General features: G+C 35.7%; 2 protein-coding genes and 1 long non-coding RNA gene across 7 annotated transcripts in view; 2 read left to right on the forward strand and 1 right to left on the reverse strand.

Annotated features, from left to right (window-relative positions):
* Positions 1-965: 965 nt before the first annotated feature.
* LOC126971353 (uncharacterized) overlaps positions 966-25836 on the forward strand; it is a 109037-nt gene continuing 84166 nt past the window's right edge. Inside the window, exons 1-3 of one of the 5 annotated variants that reach the window (XM_050817628.1) lie at positions 1000-1166; positions 5962-8708; positions 8906-10950. In XM_050817628.1, the coding sequence (XP_050673585.1) occupies positions 6521-8708; positions 8906-9312 (2595 nt within the window). In that variant the 5' untranslated portion in view covers positions 1000-1166; positions 5962-6520 and the 3' untranslated portion in view covers positions 9313-10950. Of the gene's footprint in view, positions 1167-1224; positions 1472-5961; positions 8709-8905; positions 10951-25836 lie in introns of those variants that run through there. The other 4 variants (XM_050817629.1, XR_007730890.1, XM_050817631.1 and 1 more) reach the window with 4 other exon arrangements.
* LOC126971467 (nascent polypeptide-associated complex subunit alpha) overlaps positions 12156-25836 on the reverse strand; it is a 115545-nt gene continuing 101864 nt past the window's right edge. Inside the window, exon 6 of the mRNA XM_050817793.1 lies at positions 12156-12391. Within this exon, the coding sequence (XP_050673750.1) occupies positions 12377-12391 (15 nt within the window). The 3' untranslated portion in view covers positions 12156-12376. The remainder of the gene's footprint in view (positions 12392-25836) is intronic.
* LOC126971499 (uncharacterized) lies at positions 22962-25210 on the forward strand. The gene is made up of 2 exons (XR_007730919.1): positions 22962-23285; positions 24493-25210. It is a non-coding gene; the product is annotated as an uncharacterized LOC126971499 (long non-coding RNA).

Consider the following 25836-nt stretch of genomic DNA (forward strand, 5'->3'; position numbering starts at 1 on the left):
TTTAAAAGATTTAGCAATTTTACGGAACCTAGTAGATTAAATTGCGAGTTTATATTCGTTTCGAGTATTGACATTATGTACATCACTATTCTTTTTAAATTGGCTACAATTTTTATGAGCGTACAGCAGATTCTCGTATACTCAGACATGTACTGGCAGTGTACTGTCAGAATATTGATTTCACTGTCCTTTTCAGCACCACAAATATGTTGTCAATATCTGCGGCCCTACCCCATAATATAATTCCGAAGGACACTATGAAAGTAGCTGAAATATACAAGTCTAGTCCGTTTCAACATCTGTCAGCTGCCTATTTTTTTTTCGCGAATACTGCAGAGCTTAGTCTATTACATAAGTTAAGTTTTTTATATGAGCACCCAATTGTCGCTTAAAGTATAATGTAAGGCCTACGAATGTCATTTGTCATTATTAATTTATATAGGTGTTGGTTGGCGCTTTATATTTGGAAGCGTAAATGTAATACATTTTGTTTTCCTTTCGTTTAAAAGTAAGTTATTAGCATTAAACCAATTTACTACTTCAAAAATATCGTTGTCAACCTGATAGAAATTTTTTGCTGGCGTTTTATTTTAAATAACAAAGATGTATCGTCAGCAAACAGTATAATACCATATTTATTTTGAATAAGAAATGGTAAATCATTGATGTAAACCAGGAACAAAAAGGACGCAGCTTTACTTATAAAAATGAAGATTTTAAGTAAAAACTTCTCTAACCGCGCTGAGTTCTATTTTTGTGGGTACTAAATAAGATACGACCACTAGAATAACTACTTACGGAGAATAATAATAACTAAAAACCAAATATAAGGGATATAACACGACGGCGAAATAAGAGCTATACGGATTCATTTCCTTTGTATTTGTAGTTTAAATATTCGCGCAAATTGCACTATTACAGTTTAGATCTAGAATATTACTGGTGACCTTGAAATTCTAAACACAACAAAGGGGCACGCGGGTGGCGGGTACTCGCCTGCAGTGCACTCCAAAGAATATATACGCACACTGACACTGCACAGAGTACTGGTTAATTGTGTTTTACGTCTTGTCTATTGTAAGTTGTTACCGGCTGGCAGCTACCGCGCATCGGCATCAATATTGCACACGTTTCGCATACAGGGAACTTTATTATCAACAATATACGTAAGTACTTATCTGTATATCTAGATACTAAGTTTCTATAAGTGGAAACTTATAATATAATATGCATCAGACTTATTTCATCAAATTTCATACGCAATTCAAGCGCAGTACTGGGTAGGCGGTTCATCTTGATTTTGTACTTAGTAATTTAATATTTTCAGTTTCAGTACGTACTTATGTACTTGCTAAGTCTTTATTTTGCCAACTATTGTCATTGAGTTAATCGTGATTTGTAAAAATCTTTCAGCAAATGTGAAATTAACGTCCTTTACTTTAATTTGGTATTTGTTTAAGTGTTAAATGTGGTAAGTTTTTAATATAATAATATTTTTGTATAAAAATTCAGGTATTATTATTGAATTATTATTTACTAACCTAAAAATCATAATCAGGGATGTTTTTTTTATATTTGTGTATTGGCGACAAGGCCCATCAGTTCTAACCAAAACATGATATTATCAAGGGTCATGGGCTTATACCCATGTCTATGGTAAGAACTGTTGTTTACATACATTGTCACCTAAAAAAATCTGAAGGTAAAGTACTAGGCACTGGTGTTACAGTTTCGGATGCAGTCTTTAGTCTGGTTATTAATTTAAGTATTTCTTTTTGACATGTCGACATCTTGTAGCCTAATCACATGATCGAAAATGGTACGCTTAAACCAACGGACGCGGTCGCCATATTCGATGGTATGTCGTATGGGCTTAGGGTATTAGTAGTCATCAGGTCCGGGCAATTAAAGAATCACCAATTAAAAGTTCCGTTTGTGTACTGACCACTGCTTGCTGACCTGTAAATGTCAATATGACAAGGTGTCGTTCCTAATTCAAATTAATTATATCTCTTATTTTAAAATAAAATCAAAACCCTTATTGTTATAGTTACACAATGATAAGGACTTTTTCATAGCAATGTTGATAGAAATAGGTTATACAAGAAAGTTATAAGTCACAATCTTTATTATACGTAAACTTAACATACCTTTGATGATAGAGTACAGCTTGACTGTTATTATATTATGTCTGGGTGTTTTTATCGAAGGGTTGGTGTAAGATTTATGAATCAGCTAATCACACACCCACGTGTATTAATATAAATATAGGCTGACCTCTAGTTGACCTTTACTGAGAGGTAGGTATTGACCGTTCATATCAAATCAAAACTACTTTATTCATTAAGGTCAATGAATTGATACTTATGAATGTAAAAAGATTTTTCTTATTACCTTTATTGATTTATCATCATTGAAAAGGTTGAGTTATAATGAGAAGAAATGGCAAGAAACTCATTGTCACTCTTTTAAATCATTAATTACAGCTTTATTGTGTTACAATTATTTTAAGTACAAAACATTATGTTAAGTGATGTAACAAAAATACGCTAATGTCAAATAATCAAAGCCTTACATGAGTAAGTCTAAAAATAAACGTAAATTTATAAATAAAAACACGAAGGATATGTACTGACTATAGTAGATGCATCTATCCACAAACACTAATAAAAGAAAGGTAATATGCTAGCATTTTATTGGCGATTATAAAAATATACATAAAACTATGAATACTTAGGTATATTATAATATAATATACTATATCTTTAAAAACAGCGTTTCTGATAACTTTATCATCCAGACATAATAAGGGGCGCCCGTTCACGAGCATGGACCATAACGTTATCTTATCGTGGAATTGTAATTTGTAACAGACTGCATTTTCCTGTGAGTCTTGGACCTACAATGTTCGGTGTAATGACAACCGATTGAACTTCGTGCATATAGGCACCACAAAACAGTTTTTTTAAGTGATAACTTCTCATGGGAGGGTAAACCGCTTCGTAACGTAACGCGTTACGGCGGCATTCTGTCTGGCTTCCCTAACTCTCCCGCATACGGAAGCGGTAGGCAGGCTCCTCCAATCTCAATCTAACCTATTGTTACAATTATCGGATTAAGTAATAATACTCATAATGTAGATACACAAAATTCAAATATATATAATTAAAAATTGAAACCAAGAATAAAATAAATTTAACATTAATAACCTTTCCTTACATTATCATTTACATAATATAATATACATAAAATTTAAGTAATAACCTAAGCTTTTCTCAAGTTAAACAATTTAAATATGAAATAGTTCAACTTATATGAGATTAAGTTATCACTTCGGCGGGGCGTACGTGCTGAGGCAACCGCCCATAGACATTCGTAACAACACGGGTTAAGAAAAATACGTTGTCGGCCTTTAAGTTGGCAGTGTGTTTACAAAGTTTGATGGTCCGTAAGTCGTATCGGTTAGGTAATATATATGTACATATATAGTGTTTTGTTTTCCTTAGGAATGAGATAAAATATATAAAATATGCATTTTGTTACAAATTAAGCCCCGTTATTCTATCTGTATCAATATGATCATAGTTAAAATAATACTTACGACCAACAAGGACGACTTTATAGGATGGAGTGAGCTATCGAATTTTTTTTTCAACAAAACTATTTATTTAAAAAAAATATTTATTTTTGTATAGTACACATTTCGTGTACCTACGTACCGTAGTAGATGATTTTTAAAAATAAAGAAAAAAAAAACCGGTCAGTTGCAAGTAAGGCTCATTTATTTAATCATAAAATCACAAAAGTGTATAACCCAGGTCCGTAAAACAAGTGATTAAAAAGTAATAGAATACTGACTTTTTTTTGTTGCCATGTTAAATAATGATGTAGACCAGCTGTATTGGCAACACCAATTCAATGATTGAATTTGAACACGACAAATAGGACAAATATCAAACAAATATAAAAAAAATGTGTAATCTGATGTTATATCTAGTAGACGTACAAACACATGGCCCATTTTGGAACATCTCCTTTAATTACCGATTACTACCAATAGAAGTATCGCCGACTGAGGTCAACACTCTTACACCGACGACCACAATGTTGTATCGTTGTATTTTCCTTATTTACTGCAATATGAAACTGCATTAACTTTATTGCAAAACATAATATTATCATAACACTCGAAGATAACAGCTATTTCCGACTATCTATATTACCTACTATTTATCAAGTCGTTACATTTTATCAGTATATAGCAATTTAATATTATTTAATCTCTTATAAGTTTTATTACTAATTAGATAATTACTTAATCCTTATTGGAACTCGATTTTGTAATTTAACTGAAGTAAAAATTAAAATAGTAACATATTATACATTCTGGTTTGCAAATATATGAAATAAATGAAAATACAAGTCATACTGGTCCACAGAAGTAAAGTAAACTTAATTATTAAATTAAAATCCCTGAATTATATATAAAATTTTACTTTTATATATTATATAAAAGTGAAATTTTCAAAGAAAATAAATATCAAAATTGAATTAGAAAAAAGAAAACAGTCTGCTTAGACAACGTAATTTGTCCCCGAGGAGCGACAACGTAGCACACAAGCGCCAAATCGGCTGTTACTTCTCTTCTCATAAAAAGTTCTCTTCTCATAAAAAAGTTTAATAATTAGCGAGGAAAGGAAAATTTATTTAAACATTTCTCTTGAACTTTTAGACAGTTAAATTAATAAATACAGTCCATCTCACATTCGCGTGCGTATGGCTGGGTGCCTTGGATCAACAAACGATAAAATGGCGAAAAAAATGAAGGCGTAAATACCCCACAATTCTAGTTTATCGATAGTTTACTTACAATTACTTACCAACAACCTAAACAAGGCTCTAAAAACTAGTTTTATGGTGTAATTCGAATGTTTTAATATTTTTAAATATTAATAAATGGATAAGCTTTCTAAAAATATAGTTTATTTTTGTAAGTTATATATACTTCTGAAACCACTGTTTTCTGAGTGATTTCCTACCAGCAAACAAGTAAGTTGGTACGATTTTTGATAGGTTGCTTTCAAATTACAAACAAGTAATAAATTGTTATTGTTTAGTTCTTCTCACAATAATTATCTCTAAACTACTTCATAGTATATAAAAACAAAATCACGGAGCTGTTTAGTTTTAAGTACCTAGGGTGTAGTATTTTTACAATAATCATTATAGAACAATTTTAAAATAAACTTAAACAACCTATTCTTTATCGATTACAACTCCGTTTAATGAAAGCTTATTATCTATAGAAGATGTCCTTACCCTACGCCGTACAAAGTTCGCCCTTGCCTTTGAAAAAGGTCCCTATTACTATTACTTTTTAATGACTTGTTTTACGGACCTGGGTTAAGCACTTTTGAATAGTATAAAATTAGTCTTACTCACGAATAAGTATTTGATCGAGCATTTTTGAAACTTTGACCTACATGGGGATAAAATAGGAGATTAAAGATAGCAAGGAAATACTATTGAAGAGACTGTCCACATTGACAGGGGATATCCGCTGTATCGTAGAAGAGCGCCGCCAGCAGTGGAAAGAGCAGTTTGTAATTTGTATGTGTATTATTTGCAAAGTATCCCAAACAATAAAAAAATCTGCCCAAAGTAACTATTCCACGCGGACTAAGTCGCGGGTAAAAGCTAGTTGTAAATAAATAAAGGTAGTTTGGAAGACACTCGCGCATTGTTGCTAGTATATTGACATATATACCTACATTTGCATCTTTGAAATTTAGTTTGAATTAGGAGTTATTTTGCGGAAATCCAAATTCTGTTATGAGTTCTTATTGAGAATTAATACCGCTAAGTTATGCCTTTCACCAAATCGACACGTGTTTCACCTCAACACGAGGCGTTTTCAGGAGATGTTGACTCACTGAATTCCGATTTTTATTTCTGTTACAGATAATTGGGAGAGATATGACGTGCAGAGCTCATTTGAATAAGCTGCACGAGTTGTTGACACAATCATCGAGAATCAAGCTAATCCTTGGCAAACAGCTAAACAAGTGGTTTCTTATAGGTGAAAAAGTGTTTATAGAACTTTTTCATCTTGGGAAAAGCGTAAATTGGAATTATTCAAATTTTAGATCAGAACCCAAAGTGAATGATATTGTGTCAAGTTTTACTCAAAATTATAAGTGGATCGAGTGTTTTGTTAGCCAGTACCCGAGAAAACGGATTGATTTAGATTTAACTGGACCCGCAGGAGATATTTGCAAAGTTCGTTCCGGAATAGAAGTTTTGTTGAAAGGATTCCGTAACATCAATAACCAGTTTGATAGAGTTTTGAACGACCTAAGTGAGTTAGGTGAAGTTGAAGAATTTGATAGATGCCTGAAGTTGTGGATTGAATCTGGTCATCGACCGAGTTTCAAGTCTGGAGATAGACCTTCGGGTATACATTCAGATCATTGGTGGTGGAATTAAAAATATAAAATTCGAATTTGACAAATAATCCAAAATGGACGTAACTGAAGATAACTGGATGTCCCAAGCTATGAGTAATGTTGATAGATATCTTAATAGAGGTGGTGAAAGTCAGGGTGATAAACCTCAATTACTAAAGGGCACGCAGTTATTGAATACAATAGGAATAGCAATGGGTCTGCCCATTCGAAATCCAGCTGATTGGACGCATGAAGAATTTGTGCAAGCTGAAAATGGCAATCTTTGTTTTTTTGTTGGAACTTCTTTAGAAGCTATTCAAGCTATTGTCGATATGATTATATATTGTTGCGATGGAGATAGCGAGAACTTCATCACAGTTTTGCCTGTTGAGCTGTATTTCCAGGATAAACTATACGAATTGCCAATATTTAGAGTTTCACGCTATAAAGACTCGCATAGATATTATGTCGACAATGCAGGACGATATTATAAAAGTTTCGATGACTGGTACAATAACAACAAGCTGCCACCAGGATTAATGCTATATCCATATCGATTGGTATTGTCAGCAAAATCAAATGGTCGTGCCAACTGTTACTACGCCAAAACTCCATCCGATAGAGCTGATTCAAAAACAGCAAGAGCAGTAGATACTACAACTGCTGTCGTAGGAATTGGTTCAAGTGTGGGATTACTGTTTGCTTCGGGCGGCTTAGCAGCTCCATTAGTAATAGCAGGTGTCGCTAGCGCCGCTTGGGGGACAGGCAGAGCCTCATATCAGCTTGTGGATAGAGCATCACACGGAGAAAAAATAAATCCTTTTACGGATTCACAGTCACGAATGCTTTGGCTTGGCGTGGCTGCAAATATAGCAAGCTTTGGTGCAATGGGGGCAACAATGCGACTATCGTCAATGGCAGCGCGTGCTAAAGATATATCAAGCACGTTTAGACTAGTGACAAACATTGCGAACGGAACAAACCTTACGCTTAGTACAGTAGCAATATTGAACACTACCATCCATATGATCCTTCATAAGGATGAATTGACTAAAATGGATGTACTTTTCCATTTGGCATCGGTTGCGTTTTGGACTAAAGGGGTGTTTTCATATAAAACATCAGGTGCCATAATACGGGACGCACAAAATCAAGTTTTTAATCAAATATATAAGGAGCTCCCACCAGAACAACGAAAAGAGTTAGCTCAAGTTCGAGAAGTCGTTCAAAATGACGTCAGCTTATTACGACAATTTTATTCTGCATCTCAATCTAATATATCAATACAAGAATTTTCAAACTTTTTGGTCGAAGCGATGCATTACAGTGACTCATTACAGTCCTTGAGCCCTGAACAAATAGAAGCATTTGCAAGCTTGCGCGGTTATTTAAGAGATGATTTAAATTTAATTTCTGGTTTGCAACGATATTCCGAAGAGCATAATCTGAATAGGCAAGACACGTTGAACCAAATACTAAATATGTGGAGGGAGAATATCAATAGTGGAAATGTACAACAGAGTGATATAAGACTGTCAGCTGGAACAATAATAATGGGTAGGGCTCCGCCCATTGACATTCAACGCATGCCTGAATTATCAGCACCCATGATTCGATTTGTCGGACAGCATTTGAGTCAAATTGATACCGCTGCAACAAGTCAGTGGTCGATTTCTCGCTTATTGACCCTACAGGGCCATGGCTTGTTTACTCTTTGTCCGATAACGGGTATCGCTCCGACGGGACATTCTGTAGTAATATTAAATAATCATCTACACATTAGCATCTTTACACTGAGTACTTTACCAGCAGCGGATTGTCAGACTATTTTCCGAAGAATCGGAGAATTGCGGAATTGTAATAGAAGTGGAGATATACCAAGGGATATTTCAAATTTGTGTGTTCGAGATAATCGTTGGCGCTTTGAGGTACACAGAAATGAAAGTGTTCAGTGGATGAATGGATGTGTGAACGATCCATCACTTTCAAATCTTACCAGAATTGTCAATAGCAACTTGCTGCCACATGAGAAAGATCGATTGTATACATTCAAAGCCAACTCTACTTTGTTTAAAGTTGAGTTATATATGAATAAAATGATGCAATTCGTGTCCGCAATGGAACCCAGAAATATAAGTGAAATTGTGGCATACAGTGAGTTTGTCATAGCACGTGTTGAAGAGACTATACCGTCGGTGGAAAAAGATTTACTTGAAGGTAGAAAGACTTTACCACGAGGCAAAAAGAAAAGCGTTTGGCTTAGTACGTATAATTTTTCATTAAATATCTTAGGAATATATAAACGTAATGTAACGGAAACGTAATTGGTTTTTGACTTGATTTTTCAAGAATCACCAAGCACGTTTACAGATTGATATTAAGATATATATATTTTTATCAATATTATTTAGGTAGGATTGACCATATGACGTTTCTTAATAAATATTTATTATTTACAGGAGAGGAAGCTAGCAAAGAGGTATTCCAAGATGTCGATGCTTTAAAACAAAAGCTTGAAGATTTGAAGACGTTAGTTAACGACAATAATATGGTGGGAGTCGAAACTGTAGAGAAAGGCTTATCGGATGATCGACTAGTACAAGCTATACGCAGTAAACAGATTAAATTTGGTGGCAAAATATCAGCTGCTTACCACATTTTCAAGCACGCTACCGACCCGCCTTCTGATTATGTGAATCAGGCCAACAGAACGATGCGATCTAGTTCTAGCACGTATACTGTCTCGGTTGGGCAGGAGGGTGACACGAGAATTATATCCTTTTCAGATGAAAATGGCAGTTGCATCGTTTTAGAGAAGGATGGACGCGTTTTGCTGTGTTCATTTAGAGCCACTGGGAGAAGTTAAATTTTTAATGCGTTTATTTTTCCCTTCTTTTAGTTACCTACTTGTTTTATAATATGAATTTAATTTGGTAGTTTCTTTACGTATGGTCACCGTAACACAACACGACACTTTACATAGATATCATAAACGATATCTTTGTAAAACTGTGCGTGTCGGATTTGTAGGATACAATTATTAATGATATAACGTGGATATCACATTTTTTTTCATAGCGGCCGTTTTTTAATTCGACATCATAGACTACCAGTGGGAGTGGATTGATATACAGGTCCCAGAACGCAACCAAAGCCTGGCATCGGGGAAAAGGTATATATGAGTATATGATGAGCCAGTAAAAAATCAGTGTTCTACACACAGTAGTACTCGAGTACCAACCATTTTATTGAAAAATTAAAAATAAACTACCCCGAGTGGATTTTTGAGCATTGTCACTAGTTTTGAATTGCTTGTAGGTTGCTGTTGCTGTAATGCAGTTACGGCTGGTTGGTTAGCCAAGTCAGTTCGCAAAATATATACGAAATCTTTTCAAAGCAAGCATAATTCAAAAGATAGATGTGTAGAACGCTGATTTTTTTTTACCAGCTCATCATAAGAGGAGCTTTCCCCCGATGTCAGGTTATCGTTACGTTCTGGGACGTCCTGTATAGATGCGGCCTTAAAATAGCAATATGTAGGGGTATATTGGTAGTTTGCCGTATTTACACTATAACTTACATTGTTTATAATAGTATAACGCCAGGTTTAACCAAGAATGTGTTTCATCATTCACAGGAAACGTTGGCAAAACTCCATCATTAAAGTAAACATTATTTGTGGGTTCTAAAATAAACATTTAGTTTCATACAATCATAAATTAAAACGAGCAAGACTATTGATTATGCATAAAGCGCTTTAATCATTGAAAATATATAATATACCTATAAAATTCTCGTGTCAGTGTTAGTCTCCGTACACCTCCGAAACGGCTTGATCGAATTTTTTGAAATTTTATATGTATATTCCGTGGGTCTGTTTCATCTGTTCTAAACTATTTTGGTTATATTTTTATTGCATTTTTATATTATTTGTAAGGGTAAAAACTTGCATTAATTTTATATGCACGTGCAAATAGTAAATAAAATATTTTATATCAGTCTTATAAGTGGAAAGTAATAAAGAAAGTTCCGAGGAGAAGGCTGAGGCTACCTTTATATACCTAAATACACGGACTAGTAATAAAAGAAGGACTCCGCGCCGTGATATTAGCAAGTGAAGCACCTTTATGCTAGTGTGTGTGCGGTTACGGGGGATACCAGTTACACAATATTATCTCCCTTAAATTATCATATATGCCCACAAATACTTATATTCCTAGTATTGTTTTTACACTTTTTCACAACGCACGACGGCATTTTTTAAATATTTTAGTGCTTTAGGGCTTGTTTTGGTGCTTCACTGTTATATAAGGTGACATGGAGTCCTTCTTTTTTCCTCGTCCGTGCCTACATACTAAGTCTTACCTTCGAACACGCCTTCTTTCATTTCTATGTGCGTATGTTTTTTTCTACGTGCCACATTTTTTTTTGTAAAAGTTAAGGTTATAGTTAAGTTTGTTATAAATTTATATTTTTATATGCATTAAATATTAGAGTTAATAAATGATCTTTTACTTGACATCCACTATATTATCATTTAATTAAGTATGTAAGTACATTCATTATATTTAAAAAAAAAGTACAAGGATATTAACTAAAAGTAAAAAAAACTTTAAAATTTGTAGCACAAAATGTATTTTTTGCTTTTTTATAGTACTTCTACGCTTCTACGTACAGCTTCTAGATTACCTACAGGTTGTTCCGAAATTATATATATAAGGGTTAAAGGATGAAATTGCCGATTTTCACACAAAAATTTAAATTTGATTTTTTTTAATTTAACATATTTTTTTAATCATTTATGCCTATGCGATAGAACTGGTGATCTAGATTCGACAAACTGTGTGAAAGCATTTTGTACTGCCTTCTGAGAAGAAAACATTTTATCACGTAGAAAATTGTCCAAATCACGAAAAAGGTGGTAAGTAGTCCGTTAGAGCAAGGTCTGGCGAATACCTACGGAGGGTTACGAATGGTTTCTAATTGCAGTTCCTTTAGAGTTAAAACGGTTTCTCGTGCTGTATGAGGTCTCGCTTTATCAAGGAGCTATAATGGTGAAGATCGAATCTTGAGTCGGGGCTGTTTCACTGTTTTGTTATCTTTGTTCGGAGTTCTTGTTGACCAGATCGGAGAAAGCTATAGTGAATAATGCTGCAATGCATGCTGAAACAACCAAACAGATACCTTTTTTTATTGGTAAGCTTTGCTTTAGGACACTGTTGCGGCGTTTGACCTGGGGTCAGCCATTGCATTTTTCGCTTACGGTTATCGAAAAAATCCTCTTTTCACCGCATTTCACAATTCGATCGATAATTATGGACAATTCATTTATTTAAAATACAAATTAATGACGATGATGAAACCTTGAATGTACGCACGGGTAGAGGCTAGTTAACCGTAATAATATTAAATATTTTTTTATTTTTTGTGATTTCGGGGATTAAATAAAAAAAAATTTGTACCAAAATTTATGGACGATGTGGGACTGAAACCCCGCGGCTTTCGGGTTCCATCCGAGCGCTCTACCAACTGAGCCAGCCGTCCGAGTGACGCATAACCCGTAAATCTTGTTATGTTTTTGTTCAACTCTCAGGTTGTGGCTCCATCTACAGGATTTACTTTACAGTTGATAACCTGCTCAACCCCAATAGTTCTATTAGCAAATTGACTTGAGATGTCGCTTTTTCAAATCTAAGCAGCTTGTCAAAGTAGTTGGTTTACAGTTTATTCATTTCTGCTATTTACATTCCCATATTCTTCTGAACAACAATTCATACCACTGCCACACATATCTTTGGCTTTCACCATTTTATCAAGCTGGAGACAAGGATCTTCAACACAGAGTAAGTCAATTATTAGACACTCCGTTGGTATCTTGTATTAACTTAATGCTAGAGTTATCAAATAATTCTTGCGACTGCTTTGGCGGATTACATTGTCAGCTCCTATAATAAAAAAAAACATTTGAGAAAATATGGTTCATTCATAGTCAAATTTGGTACAATACTGCGTAAACTACTGAACCGATCAGTATTACGTACTACATATTTGTTGGTGATTACTTATCCGTAAGCTAAATTTTAGATATGGATCTGAAATATCTACTCCAACTTTTTTATCACTTTAAAAAAGATAACATTATTGTTTAGAAATACCTATATATTCGCGAAAGTCAATGACATTTCATTAAAGGCGAATGGCAGGTTTCAGTGGAAGTCTCGAACACCAAAAAAAAAGTCGTGTTGAAACATGAAATATTTACATTTAATAGATCATTGTATAAGAATATGTGGTATTAATTTTCTTTTTTTTATAAAGTTGGGAGTCATAAGTTAAGTTTGTTTTTTTAAGAAGTTTTGGGGTTATGTTACGACCCCGTTTGCTTGACTTTTAGAGATATATATATATATATATATATATATATATAATATAAGATAATACCTACACAAATAATTGAAACAAAATCATTCTAATATACACACGTACATACATATGAATATGTATAAATAAACGGTCAGATAAAAAAGCAAGAGACATAACTGAACCAAAATATATATATATATATACGCGTCGAATTGAGAAGCATCCTTGTGCGATGTTTCCGGGACGATACGACATGGGTACCTTCAAAAAACGCGCGTACACCTTCTTTAAAGGCCGGCAACACTCTTGTGATTCTTCTGGTGTTGCAAGAGAATGTGGGCGGCGGTGATCACTTAACACCAGGTGACCCGTACGCTCGTTTGTCCTCCTATTCCATAAAAAAAACCTCCTTTTTTGAAGTCTGTTAAATGCTACCTACTGCTCAACTAGCAACAGCGGTTTTCTTCGTGTAAAACCATAATTTTCTCATGGTCTAGGATACTTTAGAACTCCCACCAGGCAGTCTACTACTACTACATAATATACTACTTGCATATTTTGAATAACAAAAAAAACTTTTCATTAAATGGTCTTTATTGAGACATATCTTATCTACATGTAGTATAGAAACGTATGGACAGCGGTGCCGTTTCAATCAACTACACTCTTAAAATACGAAGTGACTATTTGTACGGGTACAGGACGAATAAATTATATTTATTCGTACATTTATTCAATTAAATTTTTTTTTAAATTAAAACGTAAAACTTTTTCAACATTTCTGTGAATTTTTATTTACTTATTTCATGACCTAGCTCTGTCGGATTTTTGTCGGAAGTTTTGGAAACCTACCAGATGTTTGACCACCTCTCACACATATTTATTTTCAAGGTGGAGCACAAGTCATGAGAGAAGATTTGAGAATGTTGTTGGGAACCTGTATGAGCAGCTGACCTGGCACAAGCATCAGCATTTTCATTGCCGATTATACCTGCATGGCCTGGTATCCATGCTAGAACTATGTTGATGTTGAGATCATAGCACTCTTTTAAGTTTTCTCTTATCTTAAGTATAATTGGAATCCTACTTTTTGAGCGAAATGGATTTGAGAGGATGCATTGAAGGCAGCTTTTGGAGTCTGATAATATAATAATTCTATTATTGTTTAGGCCATGGGACTTAATAAATAAAATAGCTTCAAGTATAGCAATTGCTTCCCCTGTGAATACCGAAGTGACAGTTGGGCAGCTATAACTGAATACAATTCTTGTGGAGGGGATCCATACTGCAACACCAACTGGGCTCATGTGTGTTTTAGAAGCACCAGTGAAAATCTTATGCCAATTTTGGAAATCTGAATGCATTGGATGGGCGTGTAAATGGGAAGAAGAGTAGACGCCTTGGTTATAACATGACTTTAATAATTTGACAATATAATATGATGTCTTGATACGTGATGTATGAATGACCGTCGCTGAAGCATTGTTGGACACGGAGAGCTGCGCCCGCGCCTGCCCGCGCGCCCCGCGCCTCCCCGCGCTAACCGGTTCAAGACTTGAACAGTCTGCAGGGGCAAGGTTGATGTCTTCAAACTTGATTAAGAGAGAGGAAGGGGACAAATATTGTTGAATGCCCTTTGCAAGATTCCTCGTTTAGTTTTGATATCGGCAACCCTGTTGACACCGTCTCTACCGGGATGCAGCTACACAATTCTTCCGAGCTGCCACAAAAGCGGTGGTTGGTTCTTCTCCCTCACGAGCACCATGGCGCCTGGCTTGAGGCTTGATGTTGAAGTTCGCCATTTGGTTCTTTGCTGAAGGAGAGAGATATAATCTTGTGAGAAGCGTGACCAAAAATGTTGTCTGAGGCTCTCAATCCTTTCGTAGCGCTGCAAGCGGCTGATGTTGGTATCGCTAACGCAAGGACGAGGAACAGTCAAAAGTGAGCGCCCAATCAAGAAATGTGCTGGAGTGAGGCAACTGAGGTCCAAAGGATCAGAAGATAGAGGTGTCAAAGGTCGGGAATTTAGGATGGCTTCTATTTGGATAAGACACGTTGACATTTCTTCGTAAGTTAAATGGGTTAATGTAAGGACCCTACGAAGATGATGCTTTACTAATTTTACCATACTTTCCCATATTCCTCCAAAATGCGGGGAATAAGCTGGGATTGTTTTGAATTCTATGCCTTTATTATTTATGTTTGACATCATATCACTTAAAGAATTATTTAAAAATGTAGAAAGTTCGTTACTAGCTCCAAGAAATGTAGAAGCGTTGTCGGAGGTAATTGATGCTGGTTTACCGCGGCGTGAAACGAATCGATACAGTGCCGAGAGATAGGCATCGGTGGTTAAGTCCGTGACGAGCTCCAGATGTACTGCTTTGACTGAGAAACAAACAAAAATACATATATAAGATTTCGTCAGCTTAGCGCCTCTTCCCTTACGGTCGGCTATCAACACTGGCCCAGCATAATCCACGCCTGTATGTAAAAATGGAAATTCCAAATGTGTCCTATCATGAGGCAAATCGCCCATAATGGGTTGAACATATTTTGATTTAAATCTAAAGCATCTAACGCAGCTATGCACGACGCGTTTAGCCAAGTTCCTCCCCCCGAGTGGCCAATATTTTTGTCTTACACAAGACAAAAGAAGTTGAGGTCCGGCATGCATAAGCTCTGTATGCTCTTTTTGAAATAAAAGTTTAGTAATATGATGTTTACTACATAGTAGTATAGGATGCTTAACATCATAAGTGTAAGAAGAGTTTTTGAGGCGACCACCAACTCTTAAGAGATTATGTGGGTCCAAGAAAGGGGACAATGAATTTAATTTGCTGTTTGATGGAATGTTTTTACCTGACTTAATTAATTTGTATTCCTCAGGAAACATTTCTTGTTGAACAGATTGTAATAAAATTGTTTTTGAATTTGATATCTCAGATGGAGATAAAAAGTTTGTTAACTTACTTTTGGGATTCTTACAGTTGAAAATAAATCTTAATATATAGGCAAATGTTCTTATTAAATGTGTATAGTTGGATTTTTTATGAATTAAATTATGAATGATGTTAGATTGAAAATTAATTGTATCATTTTTTTGTGTACTTGTAGTGTGTAGGACTAATTCTGTGTTTGAGTTTGTATGCGTATTTGGTATGGTTGGAAAATTAATATTTTTTGACTGCAAAAATTGAGGACCAGACCACCATAAAGTAGCAGAGCTAATACTGTCTGCGGTCACTCCCCGTGAGACTAAATCAGCAGGGTTTTCTTTTGACGGTACGTAGCTCCATCGATGACCAGCTGTGCAGTCTTGTATCTCACCCACTCGAGTACGTACAAACATTTTTAATTGATTTGGTTGAGTCTTTAGCCATGCTAACACGATTGTAGTCAGTCCAAAAATAAGAATTATGTATTTTAAGTGTTAAAGAAGATATGACTTTAGTATGAAGTCTAGTGGCAAGAAGTGAACCACACAACTCTAACCGGGGTATTGTTGTTGGTTTCAAGGGCGCCACTTTACTCCTAGAGGTAAGAAGACGAACTTGTACTTTGCCATTCATGTTGACCGCTCTTACATAAACACATGCGCCATATGCACGTTCTGAAGCGTCTGAAAAGGTATGTAGTTCTAATAACAATACATTATTAGTACAAACCCAACGGGGAATGCGAAGCCAGTTAAGTGAAATAAGAGAAGCTACGAAATTTGAAAAACACTTCTGGGTTTCTTTAGAAACTTCGTCATCCCAACCGTATTTCTGAACCCAAAGTTTTTGCATAAGAATTTTAGATTGTACAGTACATGGTCCCAGAAGACCTAAAGGATCAAAAATTTGGCTTATAAGCGATAAAATAATTCGTTTTGTATTTTTTTTGTATTTGTGTTTAAATTAATTTTGAATAATAAATTATCTTTACTGCAATCCCAATGAAGACCAAGTGTCTTGTGTGGTAATGAATTATCCAAATCAAGTGTTTTATTCCTATTATTAACATGCAAATTCTCATTTGGTAATGATTCTAATATCTCATGGCTATTCGATTGCCACTTTCGTAACTTAAATTGTGCTGACTGTAAAGAATTGATCACCTGTTTACATAGATTTATTACTGACGGAATGGTTTCTCCGCCGCTCAAAAAATCGTCGACATAAAAATCTTTTGAAATAGCGAATTTTGCTTCTGGATCGGAACATTGGTCTGCCAGCGAAACCAAGCACTTAGTGGCTAAGTAAGGTGCGGCTGCAGTGCCGTATGTAACTGTATTTAATGTATATGACTGTATAACATCACTACGGTTAAATCTAAATAAAATTTGCTGTAATGAACTGGAACTAATTGGAGGTAGGTATGAGGATGGGCCTTTAATGGTAATTGTTCGCTCCATTAGCATATTGCATATGAATCGAGTTAACTTCGCTGGAATACTCAGCTGAATGAGTTTGCTCCTGAGCATAGGAAGAGACACGTTATCATACGCGGATTCTATATCTAGAAAAACTGCCAAAAGAGGTTCTTTTTGGAAAAGTGCTAATGAGCTCTTCCCCTTTCTGAATCCATGCTGGGAATCGGAAATGAGGTTATTGTATTCAACAAACCACTCAAGTCGATGTTTGATCATATGTTCACATATTTTTGCAAGAGCAGATGATAGGGCAATTGGTCTATAACTGGTGGCTTTAGATGGATTCTGACCTGGTTTGAGTATAGAAATGATCACTTGATTTTTCCAAGATGGAGGTATGCCACCGACATCAAATAGGTTATTGATAATTTTGAGATAGTATTCTTGGGATTTGATTGAAGATTGTTTAAGGAAAGAATAGGGGATGCCATCGGCCCCGGGAGAAGTGTCAACTAAGCCATCCAATGCCAGAAGAAGTTCTGAAAAAGAGAAAGGGGAGTCTAAACTATGAGTTGATGAGAGAGGGATTGGAGGTGAAGGGAGATAGTCTTCATTTGGAACTGAAGGGGGTGACAACCTATCTGCAAAGGATTCAAGCCATACAGATCCACACTTGAGTCATGCTCCAAAGGATTGTAAGAACCCCTAAATTTTTTAACTTGTTTCCATACAATTGTAGATGGAGTACAAGGAGATAAGCTCTGGCAAAAATTGATCCAACCTTGTTTTTTCTTTTTGGCAAATAAATTAGTGGCCTTGGCAGCAGCTTTTTTATAATTAATGAAGTTGGTCAAAGTCATGCTCCTATTATATGTTTTTTCTGCTAATATTCTATCCTTAGCGGCCTTGGTGCATTCTGAATCCCACCAAGGCGTTGAAATTTTACTATTGGATGGTTTATTTATGGGAAAATTTTGGTCAGCACTAAATATCATGGCCTCTGCTAATTTATTATAATTTTCAACAGCATTTGAATGGTTAGGATCGGGAAAGCTTAAAATTTTTTCATCAAGGCAAGTGGAAAATTGCTGCCAATTAGTATTTGTTAATCTGTATTTGAGAGTAGGGGAAAAATTTTGGGCAGGGATTACTATATCAGGTAATGAAATGATAATAGGATAGTGATCACTGCCATTGAAATTTTGAAGGATGTTCCAAGAAATAAGAGAAGCAAGACAAGGAGAACATAGGGTCAGGTCAACTGCACTTTTTGGATTTTGAGAAGGAGCAACCCTGCGGGTTGGAGAGCCGTCATTTATTATGCAGAGATTACATTCATCAAAAATATCAAGAAGGGAAAGAGAAAAATAATCAGTAGTGCTAGAGCCCCAAGACATGTGATGTGCATTAAAATCTCCCATAAGAATCATAGGAGAGGGAATAAATAAAATAAATAAATAAATAAAAATAGTCTTTATTGCAGCAACTACATTACATTTAAATATATTGCATAACTTAATTATTAAAAACTTTTCTTGCTGCGTGTCCCTCGACATAGGCCTCCTCTAAATTTTTCCAATTCGTTCTATCTCTGGCTAGACGAGTCCACATGCTTCCGACCAAGTTTCGGATGTCGTCCTCCCATCTTTTGGATTGCCTGCCTCTTTTTCTTTTTCCGTTTCTGGGGTACCACTCCGTCACTTTTTTCGTCCATTTTCCAGAATTGTCTCTGATCATATGGCCTGTCCATCGCCATTTTTGCTGTTTAATAATTTTGCTTACATTTTTAATTTTTTTTTTTTTTTCATTTATGTCCTGCAGCTTCATTCTGTCTCTCAATCTAACACCTAGGACGCTTCTTTCCATAGAATTTTGGCAAGTTTTTAGAGTTGTGAGATTTTTCTCGGTTAGTGCCCATGTTTGTGATCCATAAGTTAAACATGGTAGTATGCAAGCATTAAAAACCTTTCTTTTGTCCTTAATGAGAATATGCTTGTTCTTCATCACTTCGCTGAGCGACCAATATCTTTTCCAGGAGTTCGTGACCCTTCTATCGATTTCTTTTGTCATACAGTCTTTGATTGATAATAAATGCCCCAGGTAAACGTATTCGTCTACATATTCAATTGTTTTACTATCTACTTCAATTTCTTTTTTATTAGAGTTTGTCATTATTTTAGTTTTGTTTACGTTCATTGTGAGGCCTACTTTAACACTTTCCTCTGACAATTGTTGTAGCATATGCTCTAGTTTCTTTGAAGACTCAGAAAATAGTACTATATCGTCCGCAAATCGTAGATGGTTTAGTTTTTCCCCATTTATATTAAGTCCCTCACTTTCCCATTCAAGATTTCTGAATATCATTTCTAATACTGCTGAGAATAGTTTGGGAGATATAGGATCTCCCTGTCTGACTCCTCTTTCTATTGGGAACTCGCTGCTGGCCTTATCCAATTTTATTCGAGCTGTGCTTTTGGAGTATATATTCTTTAAAATATTTATTATTTTTCCATGAACTCCTTGAACTTTAAGAGAGTTCCAAATTGCATCATGTTCTAGCGAGTCAAAAGCTTTGTTGTAGTCGACAAAACCTAGATAATATACACAGTTGTACTCTTTAAATTTTTCTAATATTTGTTTTACCGTGTGTATATGGTCTACAGTCGAGAATTTTGTCCTGAAGCCTGCTTGCTCTTTGGGTTGGTTCTCGTCTAATACCTTAGAGATTCTTGATAGTAATATCTTGGAGAAAATTTTATATATGTTTGCCATCAAACTTATCGGTCTATAGTTTCCAATATCGTTTTTGTCACCTTTTTTATAAATTAATACTATAGTTGATTTAGTCCAGTCTGCCGGAATGCTTTCAGTTTTCAGGATTTGATTAAATAGTACAGTGAGCTTGGGTGCTATTATAGGTAAGGTGGCTTTGAGCATCTCATTTGATATTTGGTCAGGTCCTGGTGCTTTGTCGTTTTTCTGTGATTTGATAGCTGAAACAGTTTCACTAAGAAGGATCTCCGGTAGAGGATCTTTGTCTGTAATAACATCATATTCATTGTCTTTTACATTTTCCGCTAAGTTTCGATAATTTTTAGAACTTTTGTACAGATCACGATAGAACTCGGCTGCAGTTCTTATTATTTCTTCCCTATTCCTAGTTATTCTATTTGTTTTATTCTTGAGATTAATCATCCAATCCTTTTTGTTCATCAGTTTTTTTAGTGCTTTTCTTACTCCTCCAGTTTTGGTAATGTGATCTTGTATAGTTTTATTTCTTTTCTGAGTTATAGTCTTTCTTTGCGTATTTGAGATCTTATTTTTTTACTTAATTCTGCAATTTTAGTTTTAGTGGCCTTATCCTTTTTTTTGGAGGAGGAGAGGGAATAGACGAGATTAAATGGAGGATGTCTGCAATCATAGTTGAATGAGGTTGAGGGATGTATATAGAGACCATGGAGATGTTCAAAACTTTTGCAGCAACAATATTTATACCAGGATGTTGGTTTGGAAGGATTATTGGGGAAAAGGGAAGGGTGCGTCTTATAAATAAGGCACAGCCTGCGCCAACACCATCTGCTCGATCATCCCTGAGGCATGCATAGCCCGGGACCCTGAAGTGTGATCCAGGGGCCAGCCATGTCTCAGATATGGCGATGGCAGAGGGAAGGTATTTATTTATAAGATGAATAAAGCTTGGTTTCCTAGGATGTAGGCTTCAGGTGTTCCATTGAAGAATGGACACTGGGGCCATGATTGTTGCAAAGGGATAAGATGTGAGATAGTATATGGGCAACGTTGGACGGTATGTTAAGAGTGTTACTTGATATGAGAGTTAGAATGAGTGAAAGGAGAACCTCCAGGAGGTTTTCATTCTGTACTGTAGAGGAGGGAATAGACTGATGCATTAGTGCTGAGCCATTTGGGAACACTGAAGGTACCTCAGCAATAATGGCCTGATGAGCAGCTTTATCATAGGACTTGCTTGATGGGGCTCTAGAGTGTGGAAGAGAAGTAGCAGTTTTCCTATATGAGGTAGTGGGAGCAGAAGAAATACTAGTCTGGCTCATGTGGGTTGTAGGGGTATTATGGGATGAGGAAGGATTACTGAGAATTTCTGTGAATGGCCTTGTAGATTTTGGGCAACGCTTTGCTGCTTCTTGATAAGAAAGGTTCTCTTGCGACATTATTATTTTAATTGTTCTTTGCCTACCATGTTCAGGACAACCTTTATTGGTGGAAAAATGTTGTCCAGAACAATTAATACAATTTGCATCTTTTTCAAGTATATTACATGAGTCACCAGAGTGGGATTGTGCACATTTATAACACCTTGAGTTGGATCTGCATGTAGTTTTAATGTGGGAAAAGGTAAGTTTCTACTGGAAGGGCGTTATGAAATAGGAATATTCTGGTAGGGAGTGATTGTCCTTGGAAAGTAATAACTATAGTTTGGGTTGGGATCCAAGAAACTTTATTATCCTCAATAACTTTTCTATTATTCTTTTATATGATGAATATGGATGTTTGTTTCCGAGTCATGGATGTTTATATGTATTTATGTATGTTTAAGTAAGTATATTGTATTAAATATATCGTTGTCTTGTACCCATAGTACAGGCTATGCCTAGTTTGGGACAAGATAATTTGTGTACGAGTGTGTCAATATTATTATTATATTATATTATTATTATATTGAGTCTGCGAGCTTTTAAAATCTTTCCACAACCTGTGGGAAGATCAACAGACTCGACAAACTCATTCATGGATAAGTCCACCGGAACCTGGTGGACAATACCCATCTTTGTAATATTATAATTAGGTATACTTGCTTTATATTTGTTTGCAGTTAAAAGTAGGTTATCTAAAAATTTGTTGGCATCTGAAGCTGATTTGAAGATTACTGCTATTTTATTCCTACCAACTTTTTTAATACCATCCGGGCAAATATTGGCAACTTTATGTCTGTGTAAAAGTTGACCAAATTTTATGGGTCTTATTGTTAAACCTGAAGAGGGATCTTCTCCAGTGCGGGAAACATGAATAATAAATGAACCTTTATCTAATGAGGTGTATTCTTTAATCCCCACAACTAAAGTTGGGTGATTATATATATTCTGTATGGATGCAGAAGCCATATCGGTATCAATAATTGTCTTTTTAGAGACTGCATTTGCGTTATGTGTTGCGCTGTCCTGTAAACGACGTTTCGATCCAGGTAATGGAATATCCGGAGGTTCTGGGGGGGTTGTATCCATAATATCTTACTACCAACTTATCTAGGTTGGTAGTAAGTTTAAGTTAGTAAGCACGCAATTAGATATCTATGTTAAATTGTTAATAAATACTTACTAGTAAAAAATACTCCACCACCAATAAGATAATAAAAACTGCTATACACAAGTTATTAATAGGCACTGTAAGAAAATGTAATTATAAACTGTAATAACACTCGACTCACGCGTGTTATGCCTTGATCACACGTACCGAGTAAACCGGCGAGACAGTGCTCTCGGTCGAGTACTCGGTACGTATAAACATAGCGCCGAGTGCACGGCCGAGCGCTCCGCCGAACAAAGTGGCGAGACAACAGCTCGGCTGCCGTTCTACCTACTAGACCGAGTTACCACCCTCCCGCTTCCCCGCACTGTCTCGCTCACTCACTCGGCAGGTTTGAACGTGCACTGTCTCGCCGCTCGCCACTCGGCCACATGATTGTCGCGTCGCCGCACGTGATTTTATTGAGTGCAGTTGTTTAAAACAAGTTAAAATGTCTACAAATATCAAATGGGACGTCGAAACAACTATTAAATTTATACAGTTATATAAACTAAATTCGTGTCTATGGAACTTTAAATCACCTGAATACAAGATAAAGCAAAAACGGGATGCAGCATATAATTCCATAGTTAATGGAATGAATATAACGGGATTCGGTACACTAGAAGTTAAAAACAAAATAAAAATTTATGGTCGACGTACCAACAAGAAAATAAAAAAATTCAAGAATCGAAGAAATCCGGAGCGGGTCAGTAATGTGTACACTTCAAATATTAAATGGCTGAAAGTGATGGAAGAGGTGTTTTCAAAAGATTTAAACAAATTTTTTTTTTGAAAACGTAAGTATTTTTTATTGTTACTTTTTATGTTATAATGTAGATAAGGGAGACTGGGGACACTTGATTCCCTATTTTTATTTTTATCGCTAATTTATTATATTTTTTACCGTCGTTGACTGTATTATACTTCCCGGTTTATAATTTCAATATTTATCAAACATTCGAAAGAGGCCAAGTTATTATTATATTTCCGGTCATAAATTAATAAATAATCAACTCTTCCTGATATAACATCAGGGAGAGTAGTTTCCGGCCGAATTACCATGAAAAAATGCCAGTTCACCGTACATTTGGGAGATTTCTACTGTTATTACCGATTAAAATATCTATAACATCGTTAATATATGTCGCCTAGAGATGAAGTGTCCCTAGTTTTCCCTATTTCTTAAATACAATTATGAAATCATTCTGTTTTGCCACGATACGGCACCTGCCCCACTCAAGAACTCCGCATATTTATCTTGAAGGTCCCTTGCTGTACGTGCTGCATTGTTGGTGCTATGATCAGTGATAGTTGGCAAAGTAGCTATAAGTTCTCGCCTCCAACTCCCCTCAGAAACGGATCCTGAATCTATATCTTCTTCATCAACACAACCCCTTGGAAAGTAATGGCCGGGACTTGTGAGACGTAACCAATTGTGCAGCGCACATGAGACGCGAATAATTTTATCGGTGGTTTCGTCATTAGTTGGTATGGGTTTTTGAAAAATTCTAAACCTGCTTGCCAGAATACCAAATGCATTTTCGACGATTCTCCGTGCTCTAGAGACTCTGTAATTGAATATTTTTTGTTTCGTTGAAAGATTTGTGCCACTGTATGGTTTTAATAAATATGATTTGAGTGGAAACGCATCATCTCCAACTAAAAATCCTCCTTTTGGAAGCAAATTAATCTCAAGATCACTACGAAATTTGCTGTTTTTGAATATCCCCCCATCTGAATTTCTTCCATTAGCCCCAATATTTACATATCGAAAACAATAGTCATGATCCACCACAGCCATCAAAACCACACTGTTGGAACCCTTGTAATTAAAATATTCACTTCCACAATTCGGTGGTGCTTGAATTATCACATGCTTTCCGTCTATAGCGCCGTGGCAACCAGGGAAATTCCACCTTGTTCTGAAGCCTAATTCTATTTCTTTCCATTCTTCACTGTTCTGCGGTACTTGAAACAATAATTTACTTTCATTTCATATCACAGATTCCTGGTACTAATGAAGACACAGCTTCTCAGAACAGTAGCTCTGCTACATCTTCGCATCCAAACATCAACCAGGAAGTATTAGCTAATACAAGCAACGACCAGCAAGCACCACTTACTGTAACTACGACTGCCACTGGAAATACTGCGAGAGCTAAAAAGAGAACTAAAGAAATTTTTCAAGCTGTTTCTGATCTCAAAAAGTTAAATGATGGGATAAATTCTGAGAGTGAAACCGTATTTGATGTGTTTGGAAGGAGTGTTGCGTTACAACTTAAGAATTTATCGGCAGAGAATGCTCTAATAGCACAAAGTAGAATCCAGAATATTCTGACAGAATTTGGGATAAAAGAACTTAGACAAAGAACTACTTCGTCTTTTTCTAATCACAGCTACCAAACACCGTCTTCTGTATATTCAGACACGACTAATGACTATTATGTTTAATTACTTAAATTTAATTACGTTTGATGAAACTTATGTGGATTCTCCGCCACAACTACCAACACCAGCTCCCTCTACATCGCAAACAATCTTTGCTGCAACATCTACTCCAGTGCCTAATGTCAACGCTACGCCAGATTCTATAAGCACTAATGACATCGTAGCAGCTGCGATGTTTGCAGCTATGGAAACAGATGGAAGACAACAAGTTTGATTTTTATTTTTGTCTTTTTTGTACCCTTTGTTTGAAATTAATAAAAAAGTAATAAATTCACTCAAGTTTTATTTTTAGTATGTAAGAAAAAAGTACGTACCTTTAAATAATTTTCCAAATAAGTAAATATTACATCCATGACTTCCGGTATGAGTGATGATATTGCAGCCCGAGATACTCTGTAAAAAGCCTGCAAATAACGGTAGCTCGCGCCAGTTACCAAATAGCATAACGCTATTTGTAGTTTAGTCTTTGCAGTTATAGCTTCTCTCATGACTGTATCTTCCCTTTGTATCAATGGAGTAATATTTCCTAACAATGTGTCAAAATGTTGTACATCCATTTTTAAAAGCATTCTAAATTCATCAGGATCTTCTACCTCTAATTCATTAAAAACAGTGTTTGTGGCGCCAAAACTAGATCTTCTCAACATCCATGGCCTTGTCCAAATGCGGCGTTGCTTCTTTTTCAGCAGTTCATTTAATTCATCTACTAATAGTGGAATAAGTAACTTTGTATATTTTCTAATTATCTTTTTACGATCCATCATATCCGAATTTTAGTCTCAATAGAACTGAACTGACTGTGCTTATTTCAAAACGTGTGTGAACAGCTACTCGCTTACTACACTGTCTCGGCCGAGAAACATTTTACTGTCTCGTCGGTTTGCTCGGTACGTGTGATCA

This window comes from Leptidea sinapis, chromosome 23, assembly GCF_905404315.1.
Source record: "Leptidea sinapis chromosome 23, ilLepSina1.1, whole genome shotgun sequence".
NCBI classification, from domain to species: Eukaryota; Metazoa; Arthropoda; class Insecta; order Lepidoptera; family Pieridae; genus Leptidea; species Leptidea sinapis.